The sequence below is a fragment of the Myxine glutinosa genome, chromosome 10 (genome assembly GCF_964187855.1).
Source record: "Myxine glutinosa chromosome 10, kmMyxGlut1.1, whole genome shotgun sequence".
Classification (NCBI taxonomy): domain Eukaryota; kingdom Metazoa; phylum Chordata; class Myxini; order Myxiniformes; family Myxinidae; genus Myxine; species Myxine glutinosa.
In genome coordinates, this window is record NC_136270.1 from 107,767,144 (window position 1) to 107,779,158 (window position 12,015).

The 12,015-nt window shown below is 44.4% G+C and overlaps 1 protein-coding gene across 2 annotated transcripts in view; it reads left to right on the top strand.

The window, feature by feature from the left end:
* PAXIP1 (PAX interacting protein 1) overlaps positions 1-12,015 on the top strand; it is a 59,420-nt gene that overhangs the window by 2,122 nt on the left and 45,283 nt on the right. For both annotated transcript variants that reach the window (XM_078785983.1, XM_068126297.2), the window contains exons 2-4: positions 7,545-7,679; positions 7,938-7,981; positions 11,430-11,493. In XM_078785983.1, coding sequence (XP_078642109.1) covers positions 7,545-7,679; positions 7,938-7,981; positions 11,430-11,493 — 243 coding nt within the window. The remainder of the gene's footprint in view (positions 1-7,544; positions 7,680-7,937; positions 7,982-11,429; positions 11,494-12,015) is intronic.

Below are 12,015 nucleotides of genomic sequence, written 5' to 3' on the forward strand. Positions count from 1 at the left end.
CCCCCCATGGGTGAAACCCACAAGAGCCTTCCCCCCCATGGGTGAAACCCACAAGAGCCCTCCCCCCCCACGGGTGAACCCCACAAGACCCCTCTCCCCACGGGTGAACCCCACAAGACCCCTCTCCCAATGGGTGAACCCCACAAGACCCCTCTCCCCACGGGTGAACCCCACAAGACCCCTCTCCCCACGGGTGAACCCCACAAGACCCCTCCCCCACGGGTGAACCCCACAAGACCCCTCCCCCACGGGTGAACCCCACAAGACCCCTCCCCCATGGGTGAACCCCACAAGACCCCTCCCCCCACGGGTGAACCACACAAGACCCCTCCCCCACGGGTGAACCCCACAAGACCCCTCCCCCACGGGTGAACCCCACAAGACCCCTCCCCCACGGGTGAACCCCACAAGACCCCTCCCCCACGGGTGAACCCCACAAGACCCCTCCCCCACAGTTGAACCCCACAAGACCCCTCCCCCCACGGGTGAACCACACAAGACCCCTCCCCCACGGATGAACCCCACAAGAATCCTCCCACCGGTGTACCCCACAAGACCCCTCCCCCCACTGGTGAACCCCACAAGTAGTCCATGAGCCAGGTACGAAGTCGGTACCATCTGAGGGCACCTCAAAAAACCTATTGTTTATTGATGATACATATGAGGACATAACAAAAATGCATGATGGACATTCCAAACTAACAGCTCAAGTTTTCTACAGCGATTTTAATATTTTGATGAAAATGTGGCAAAAATGGCCATTTCTGACACATGGAAGTTCTTACAATATTGCTTATGGCGACCAAATAAAATAATCAATTATGAATGTTGCTTTTTTGTGTGTGTGGTTGTGTGTGGATGTGATAAAACATGTATATTTGTTAAATAAATATTTTTGGAACTTATTTTGTGTCCATTAATTGCATTATCATTTCATATAAACGCGGTATTATTTGTGCAAAAAGTGAAAATTTGATGTGTGCAATTTCTACTGGATATTAACAAATACAATTTACTTTACTTACAGGCAAGACATGCGATATTAATTTTTATATTTAAGGGTTTTCAGGTGATATTTTGTTCGTGCTGTGATGATCTACAACAGTTTTTGGTATGACCATATTTGTTATAAACTATAAACTTATAAAATATTTGTTATGTGCTTTAAATATTAATTTTTAAATGCATAAGCAAAAATATTTAAGATATAATTAAGTCTAATATATACTTTTACAGATATCAGATGAAGAAAATTTATTTAAGGTTTGAAATGTAGATTATCAAACAAAATGAACGATTCTGAACGTTTCTTTATATATCATTTCAGGTGTGTGACTGAGTTCAGAATGTGAACATCAAAACATTATGGAGTCACCTAGGAAGAAGCGCAAACAATCTTCAATCGAAAGAACCTGCATTATTTGTTCCAAACAATCATCTGAATCTAATGTTACCAAGCCTAGAGATGCAGAATCCCTTAACGTACTGTTGAATGCAGCCAAAATACAAAACTTTGCTCCTATCAATGACCTCGAGGAACATGAATATGACGAACGCTTGTTTTACCACAGACTGTCGAGCCAGTTTCACACATAAGAAAACACACGCAAAGTTTGTCGAAACATCGGAATCAGAATGTTCCAGTGAAACAAGAAGATCTTCTCGAAGCACACCTACCACATCACGTGTTTTAGAGGCAGTTTGCATCTTTTGTGAAAAGAAAAGCAAGTATGCTTCAGGCTCTAATACTAGAGAGGTCCTCCTGCAGTCTCGAGAGATGCGTGCAGATGATAAAGTAAGAAATGCAGCTCTTACAAAGCTGGATGATCGTATCCTCGCAATTACATCTAGGGAGTTGATTGCTGCTGAGGCTCATTACCACAAGTCTTGCTACCGTAACTATACCAGAGATGAGAAACAAACACCTCCAAATACAAACTCAACTGACGATGACGAAGTGGCTTATAAGGCAGCCGAACATGAATCCTACCTACACCTCTTCATGTACATCAGAGAGACATTGTAGAGCCAACAGTGGTGAAAATGACAGTTCTGACTGAGAAATTAGTGAACCATATGCAATCATTTGGTTGCAATAATGTGAAATTACAAATCAAAAAACACATATGACGAAAACTAGAATGTGAATTTGGCAAATCACTTCATTTTGTCACCAACAACAGTGGTAAGCTTTTAGTGTATCCAGGTAGTCTTTCCTTGGAGAAGGTAGTGGTTGAACTGACGAAGATTGAAGATCGACTGGAGCGTTTAAAGCATGTAGATGATATGGAAAATGATGTGAAACTGTCAGCGACCCACATAAGAGGACAAATCAAGAAGCTCAAAACAAAACCGTGGGCCCCCCGCATCCTGATGAACTGAACTCTGAGTACAGTATTTTGCCAGATGCTTTACAAACCTTCTTGAATTTGCTTCGACTTGGTGAAGCAGAGGATGGAACGGAAAAACTGAAACGTGTTGTGCAGTCAATAGGACAAGATTGCCTGTATGCTGCGAGTAGAGGGTCACTTGCGCCCACCAAGCACATTCTACTGCCGTGGGGAGTAAAATCCCTCGCAGGCAATGTTGAACTTATTAAGTTGCTCAATCGACTGGGACACAGTATCTCGTATTCCAAGCTTGAAGAGATGGACACTGCATTATGTCTTCAGAAACAAAGGAAGGAAGCAGACCGAGGGGTTGTTCTCCCGTCCACCTCTCATACAGGTATTCCAACAACACTTGCCTTTGACAACATTGACAGACTCGAAGAGACGCTTAGCGGTGGTGGTACCTCTCACAGGGTGAATGGAATTATCATACAGCCTCAAGTCCAGACCGTGAAGCTACCAGAGAGTAAATTTGCCCAATCAAACGAGAAGAAGCGGGCCATTACACCCGTAGCTCTGGAAGTGCCAGACTACAATGCAGGCAACAGAGAAGGACCACCAGCCATGAAACCTCTGGATATGGATATGCAATCAGCGGTGGAACACAGCGAATTGTAAAAACCTTGGATGGTCATTGACTCGTCTTTCTGATACCAGAAATCAGTCTATCAGTTCCTGGACTGGCTTCAATTTGATGACGAGAGACAATATATCAGTCAAGAAAGACACCGTAGGATATCTCCCTACAATCAACGCTCCAGCCACACATTTATCAACAGTTCACCAGATCTTGCTTCAGGCTGCCAAGATAAAGGATGAACTAAATGTTCAGGAGATAGTTTGTGTCTTCGACCAAGCCTTGTATGCAAAAGCTGTGGAGATCAAATGGAAACACAACCAACTGTTTCAGAAGGTGGTGCTATGAATGGGAACGTTCCATACCTTGTGTAACCTGTTATCAATCATTGGAAAGAGGTTCAGTTCGGCTGGATTGAGGGATCTCGCTGTTGAATCAGGCATAATAGCTGAGGGCTCAATCACATCAGTCCTCGAAGGTCGCAACTACAACCGAGGGGTTCGGCTCTGTAAACTTGCTCAGATTAGCCTGGAAAGGCTTCTATCCATGGTTCGAAGACCACCATGCTGAAGATGTAAAGCACCTGACAAGACCACCAAAGCCATCAGATCCTTACATGAAGATGTGTCCCACGAAACTCTGGACTCGGTGTTGAGGAATGATTCTGTCTCTCTGGTGCTTTCGCGTTTTACACAGTAGCTTGATCATCTACGCAGCAACCAAGGGCAGCTGGCATCCTTCTGGATCTCCATTGACATTGTAGGCGTTCTCCTGGATCTCATCCGAGGCTCGCGAGAAGGAATCTGGTCTCTCCACCTGTCTGCAGTCAAGAGAATGATACCGTGGTGCTTCGCGTACGATAAGCAGAATTACGCCAGGTATGATTAATAATTAAGCCGTAAATTGGTGATCATGAAATCATATATCAAAATTTCTTCCTCATACGCACCTGCATAATAATTTTTTTTTTGCAGGTACTTGTCGCTCTATTACTGTGAAATGACGAAGCTTCCAGAGACGCACCCCGAGGTATACAAACACATGTTAAATGGTGGTTTCTCGGTTCAACTGGGTGACAGTAAACCCTTTGGACGTATTCTGGTTGACCAAACAATCGAAGAGACCATCAATAAAGACACGCAAACAGCAGGTAGCAAATTAAGCTAAAACGTTACATTTATAACTGAACAAGTGCAGCAAGTGCACAAAATACCTGTAATGAAACGATGTACTTACCAAGGTTTTATATTACAGGTGGCACGAAAGGATTCTCTCTCAACCCTGGTGCAGTGAGTCGGTTCTACATGACAGCAGAGTATCGCAGCTCATGTCTACAACAACTACGTAAGATGACAGATGTTTCCGAGTCTAGTGTTCATCATGATTTGACATTTTCCCGTATTAAGAAAGATGAAGATGCTGTACAGTCTCTTGGAGATATTCTTGAAGCCAACTGGACGAATCCTTTCGAGACAGGCGAAACCGAGCTCATCAGTATCTCAACTGGTGCAGCTGCTCCACCAGATGTTTCTGCTGATTTGGTGTCTGCACAGAAGAAGGGAGAAGAAACGTACCAAAAATTCCAAGAGGATCGAATAGCGAAAGGAGAAAAATTATATGAGAAGATTCCAAGGTTGAGCTTGAAGACATTTGACAGTATCAAGCAATGGAAAACCAAGAAATCCACAAACAAGGAAGTTGTTCTGAAGAGTGACAATAAGCTGTTTGGTCATATGGTCTTGGTTGCTTCATCAAGAAAACTCGATATGAAAGAAGTCCTAAAGTATCCTCGAGGTCCTATCCCGTGGTCGTTAGCAAACACTGATGGGACACTGAAAAAGACAAATAAGGCAGCATTGGCAAGAAAGTTGGAAACTATGGCCGCACCTGCTGACCATATAGAAACCCCGTCTGCATGTATCATTGACGGAATGACTATTGTACAGAAGATGAAGGGTGATTACCTAACGTTTGAAGACTTAGCGGATCAGATGCTGGCATCTGTACTGAGAACTGCTGGTACGAGTGAGCGAATTGACTTGGTCTTTGATGTGTACCAACAGATGTCTATCAAAGCAGCTGAGAGGACAATGAGAGGTTCAGAAACAGGAATTTGATTCACCAATATCATCCCAGGTCACAAGATCCAACAATGGCGACGCCTTCTTTCTTGTGGAGCTAGCATGATGAAACTTATAAGTTTCATTGTGAACCAATGGAAAGAGCCAAACATGAGGTTGAAACTTGGTGGCAGAATCATGTATGTTACATGCAGTAATCAATGCTTCAAGATCACCTGCGATGAAGTAACAGAGGAAAAGGATCTAAGCACATCCCAGGAGGAGACTGATACAAGAGTAATCTTCCATGCCAAACATGCTGCACCAGCCATGTCCTCAGTCGTCATAGTAGCGGAGGATACTGATATCATACTCTTATGTCTGGCCTTTCAGAAAGACATTGACTGTGCCATATATGTCAAGTGTGGTACGACAACTCGCACGCGATTTGTCAGCATCAGCAAAGTGTCTGCAGCATTGGGACAGGATGTATGCGATGGATTACTAGGCTTACATGCGTTTTCTGGCTGTGACACTGTTAGTGCTTTTAGTGGTCGTGGAAAGCTTGGTGCACTAAAACTGCTAATAAGCAACGACAAGTTCAGGGACGCTTTCACGAAACTGGGATCAGAATGGCAGCTGTCAGATGACGTTTTCAAGGTCTTGGAAGCATTCACATGCCGACTCTATGTCAGTCAGACTGATATCTGTGATGATAACGAGATGTGGTACGAACTATTCAGGGTGAAAGATGGTAATGTAGAATCTGGTCAGTTACCACCATGCCATGACTGTCTTCATCTTCATGCAGTCAGAGCAAACTACCAAGCTGCTGTGTGGCACCTCTCCTTACAAGCTGATCCCCAGACACCAAGTCCACTGGACAGAAAAGGTTGGGTATTGAGTGATAATGGAGACCTGATGATAAACTGGATGACAGGAGAGCCAGCACCGAACATCGTATTGGAGTTCCTGTCCTGCAAGTGTAAGAAGTCATGCAAACTGCCCCGTTGTCAGTGTATGGTGAATGGACTGCCTTGTACTCAGGCTTGTACTCTACAAGACTGTGACAATATGAAGGTTGACGAGGATCTCAGTGAGGACCAGCAATCTGATAGTGATAGTGACACCCATTAAGTATCTCATAGTAAATATGATGAATTTGTGTGTACATCTATATGTAAGAGAAGGTTTAAAATACACATTGAGTACTTAAGAGAAATTCTGAAAGACATGTTGACTGTGAGTTATGAATGATAGGATATTGACGACATTGTACATTCAATTTGTTACTTGTATGGTTATTATGCGCAGAACGATAAGTATGCCTTGCCAATTTTGCTATTAGGCGCACTTCTGTTTTTGGCATGATGGACGTTGAAATATTACAAAATAGTGTTTTAAGTATTAATTTTATCACAGTGATGATTGAATTAATTAAATGTGTTCAAAATACGCTACCGGTTTATTATCAACATGGACCAATAGGATTGGCTATTGGCCGGTCCTCCTCTAGATCTCTGTTCAGCTACAGCGGCCCTATTAAGAACTGGAAGGTTCACTAAGTCGTAAACATTTGCACTGTTTAAATCTTGATTATATGTATTTAAAAAAAATACTTTTGTAAGAGAAATTTCAGATGTTTGCAATAAACTATTTTAAAAATGCTTTTTCACTGAACAAATATCACGTTTTTTTCACCTACCCCACCCATATGAATATGGCTCTACTGAGCTTGAGCTGTGAGTTACAAATGTCCATCATGCTGTTTTGAGTTCCAGAAACATCCAGCTATCAGAAAATAGCAAAATTTTGAGGTGCCCTCAGATGGTACCAATTGACCCAAATTAAGGGATCAGCTCACGGACTAAAGACCCCTCCCCCCACGGGGGAACCCCACAATACCCCTCCCCCCACAGGTGAACCCCACAAGACCCCTCCCCCCATGGGTGAACCCCACAAGACCCCTCCCCCCACGGGTGAACCCCACAAGACCCCTCCCCCCACGGGTGAACCCCACAAGACCCCTCCCCCCACGGGTGAACCCCACAAGACCCGTCCCCCCACGGGTGAACCCCACAAGACCCGTCCCCCCACGGGTGAACCCCACAAGACCCCTCCCCCCACGGGTGAACCCCACAAGACCCCTCCCCCCACGGGTGAACCCCACAAGACCCCTCCCCACACGGGTAAACCCCACAAGTGTTCTTACTAAGCCACTCGCAAAAAGGTCTTTTCAAATGTGCTGGTGAATTACATTTGAGGTCGATGTGTTTAACTAATCGATGGTCTTGCTATTACTGTTGTACCAACAGTGAAGGTCTTGGGTTAGTGCTGCCACTGCATTTCAATGTCGTGCCGATCCAATGGTCCCATCATTTGTTTGTTGTCGTCGTCGTTGTTTTTGTTGATTTGTTTTTTGACTAAGGATGTTCCAACATCCAGGAAGTCATTGTTTGTTCTCACTTTTGGTCGAACAATTACCGTCATCCTGTTCTGCCGTCTCACCTTCCTTAGGTCGTGAGGCTCCTTCGAGCTGGCAGTGCCAAAGAGGTTTCGTATAATGCACTGGCCACGCACATTGTAACGTCCGAGGCAGAGCACACGGACGTGAGTGAGGCTCGAGAGGTATTTGACCTACCTGTTGTGAAGGTTCGTTACATTTTCTTACCTGCATACATCGTGCACTTGTTTAATTATAATGATTCATGCAATTACACATTTTGCCATCGATGTTGTGGTATTTTAAATCTAAGTACTGCTGCACAATGTGTCTGTGGATATGTGCTTGCATACCTGTGGTTTAAATGTTTTTATTTCATTTATTTCTACTTGTGCTTGAGCCGTCGTGAGGGTGAGAATGGAACTGTAGAGTGTGGATCTGACATATGTACCTGCTCCCTCCCACAGCCATCATGGGTGACGCTATCTGTGCGATGTGGAGTGCTGCTGCCGTATCCTTCCTTGGGCATTGACCAGCAGTGTTGAGTGCCGTAGAAATGTTTTCACCCCTGTCTGTCTGTTTGTTTGTCTGTCTGTTTGTTTGTTTGTCTGTTTGTGAACAAGATATCTAAAAGTTGGAGACGGATTCAGACGAAATTTGGCAGAGATGTAGTGTATGTGTCAAGGACGAAATGATTAGGTTTTGGTGAAGATCTGGATCCGGCTAGTCGAATTTTTTAAGTGATTCTTTACCATTGGGAGATGGGGCCAAAAACGACATAGCAGGATACCTCAAAAAGTTGTGGACGGATTTGGACGAAACTTGGTGGACCGGTTGGGCGTGTGACAAGGACGAATCGATTTGATTTTGGTGAAGATCTGAATATGGATTCGGATACGGCAATTACTACCCTCGCCAGAGGAGAGGGTATTGCATTTGAGTCCGTTTGTTTGTTTTTGTTTGTTTGTCTGCACAGAATAAATATGATTTTCTCTGTAACCGTTGATCCGATTGACAGGAAATTTTTTGCCATAGGTGCACCTCCACCTGTATAATTTTTAAAGATAATTATGATGTCATTGGATCACGGGGTTCGACCGCCATCTTGGAAAAATCGAAAAACTTTGCACCTCTATATCTCCGAAAGCACTGAATAGAAAAAATTAAGACACGGCTCGAATGGGGCCGCGAACGAACCATGGAGGGATCCTGCCTGCTTGCCTCACGCCGGCGGCTGGCTCCGGGCACGATTCTGTGCCATCTTGTGTGTTTCCCGTGCGATGGTTCAAGGCGAAGACCAGCAAGCCTTACCAACCATTTGGGGACGCAAAGCTAAGTGCCGGCCGTCTCGAAACTAAACATCATTTATTTTTACTCTTTTTCCCTTGTTTGTATCCGAGTCTGATGGAGACGTCTCAATAAGGGATTTTAGTTTTTACCTCAGGCTAGCATCACACCAAAGTAGTTCTATCCCGTTCTACCCCGTTATAAAAAAAATACTAGAACGGGCTGTGATCACGGTAGAATGCGTAGTTTGGCGTAAAATACGATGCTGGTTCATTCCTAAGCAGTCCTCAATACGTCTATCTCGTTCTTATCTCGTTCTTAGCCAGTCTGAAGTCCGTTTGTATCCAGTTCAGATTGTGTAAAAGTGCCTGTTCACCTCATGCCGACAACGTTTCGAAGCAGTTCGAGCCCGTCCGTAGCCGTTCTCAACCCGTTCTTAACCAGTTCAACCTCGTTCTACCTCGTTCACAATACGTCCAAGCCAGTTCTAACTAATTCTTAACCCGACCAACTCGTTCGCACTATGTCCTCATCTCGTCCCTAGTGCGTGTGTACTCGCGTCCTGGCCCGACTGCTATGAATACCGAGCGCGTTGTAGCCAGTCCTCATTCAAGTTCAGGGCTCCGAGCTGTACACATCTACAATACAATCTCCGATCATCATGCCTCCAAAGAGAAGTCGATTCAGAAAGGCAGGGCGAGCGAAATCAAGCACAAATAGCCCTGCTGAAGGCCATGCAGATCCCCCTGAAGTTGCTGAGACTATTGAGGCAGTTTGAGAGTGAGTGTGTGTGTGTGTGTGTGTGTGTGTGTGTGTGTGTGTGTGTGTGTGTGTGTGTGTGTGTGTGTGTGTGTGTCTGTCTGTCCTGTCCTGTCTGTCTGTCTGTCTGTCTGTCTGTCTGTCTAATTGGAGAACGGGATGGACGGGATAAAATTTTGAGCAGGCTCAAAGTTCTAGAGTACCCTCCCCGTCCATGAAGTTCGTAAAAAGACTGTAAATAGTTGCTACTATGTCCACTACGTTCATACACAGTTGGAGCCCGTTCGACAACATTTTCACGAATGTATTGAGAACTAGTTTGGTGTGATGGGGGTATTAGCTTTCATTGTTATTTGCATTTATTTTCATTAACCCATTATTAAGCAAGGTGTTGGCTTAGCGGTCAGGGGTGCCGGCTTGGGATCCTAGGATCCTGGGTTTGAATCCCGGTCGATCGCTGAATTAACGCCAGGGGGGTTGACTCAGTCTGTCATCCTTCCGAGGTCGGCAAATTGAGTACCAGCTTGCTGGGATGAATGATCCCGGTGTGTACCCCGGTTTAGAATAGGTACACCGTATCCCTGCGCATCGTAAGAGCGTGACCAAGGGTTGGCGTCAGGAAGGGCATCCGGTCATAAAAACATTGCCTCAAACAGGGAACCATGATTGTCATGGGGCCCGCAAGGCTAACCCCCGCTCTAGCGGGGAAAATGGCCTTAAAACGATCGTTCATTCATTCAACCCATTATTTGTCAAATCTTACTTTTCTTGTATTGTGGATTTTGCTGTCCCATCTTTGTTTGTGGGTTCAGATTAACCCCTGCGTGTGTTCCCGATTAGATAAGGCTCGGGCCTTCCCGCGCGCGCCAAAGACAATCCTGCCAAGGTTAGGAGTACGCCTCGGATTTTACGCTCGTTTCGGTCATTCGTCCTTTTGGGGTCTTAACCCCAGGGACACGACATTATCATGGCCTTTTTCCAAGGCTGCTTCTAATAACACTAAAGATAATAGCATAATATTAATGTTATTACAAAACAATATTAATTAATTTTTATTTTTATATTGAAGGCTCCAGTCACTGCTTATATAGTCCTCATTGAGGCTCGGCCTTAAATAAAATAACTGCATTTACAAATGTGAGGAAAGAGAAATAAAAGAGAGAGAATGTAGAGGTGAAGAGTGAAAATATGAAAGAAAAGTTTATGATGAAAAGCGTTTGATGTTTGTTTTTCAAGAAAAGAGAGATTAAAGCTAGCCCGACAGCTATAGTTTGTAAGACAGAAAGCAAGACCAGCAATCCTGACATGGAGAGAGTAAAATGGTTCCGGGCACCACTTTAACTCTCCTAAGTCCGAACCCCAAGGGGTTCCCTCCTCGGACAAATGCTGCGTTAATGTGTATAAATCGCTTTTCGTGGTGTTTTGTGGAAAACCCTTACCGGAAGTAAAGAAAAATTTATATACCACAAACGTGTATGATAACCTTTTGAAATGGTCACTACTACTGTTGAACACTAAACGGAAAGGGAGGAAACCCGGATTGTGTTCAGTTACCAAGCAGCTAGCTAGAGCTTGCCAAGCCAGCCATTCCTTATCAATGGTTTCAAATGGAGTGCTTGCTCAAATGTCGAAGCCACTTGGTGAGCGCTCCACAAGAAACTTTGTAACTGAACACACCCCCAATGTTCTTCCTACGCGACACTAGATCTACTGTAATCTATATACCCCAGAGAGGAATGACCATTCCCGCCGCTCATATGGGGAACGTGTGCACTAGTGATCCCAAATTTGTTGTACTGCAATTCATTTTCTCTCCAATTTCCCCTTTGCCTTCTTTTTTTCATTTTATTTTTTTTCGTATTTTACTCACACCCTTTAGATATTCTTGATCTTTCTTGACTTTCTTGCTGCAGTGTGAATGGCTTTTCCCCTGAGGCTGGCCAGCCATTCTCTGGTGTGACAGCCTGTCTGTCTCAGGTGAGTGCTCTGCTTATTATCTAAATACTCAACACGATACTTGACAAGTCTGGACCAAGCATCACTATTGCAACATGCTGTATTGGGTGAGAGACCCCCGACAGACCTTATGTCTCAGGATGGGTCAAACAGTCAAACAATCAAATTGACCAAATTTGAACAACAAGGATTTTGATAATAACATCAATAATTATATAATTACCAAACAGTCGTTAAAGCAACTTAGAGCTTGAATCTGACACAAAAGGAGCGGCACAGATTTGCAACGGAGGCAAATGTAAGATCACATAAGAGGGAACCGCCATCTCGTCCCCAGGGTGCCCCAACATGCAGACATGTGCATCGATAATGTAGTTAGGTCCAAAACTTCAATTCCGTGACCATTTTCTGGCTAGTAAGGTTTGACGATTGATTTGACTTCTATTGACATTTTATAACAAAAATAGCCTCTATGTCCCTCCCAAAAATCCCGGCATTTTTTGCCAGAGGCCCGAATCCAAGCTGACCGCCGGCACTATCTTG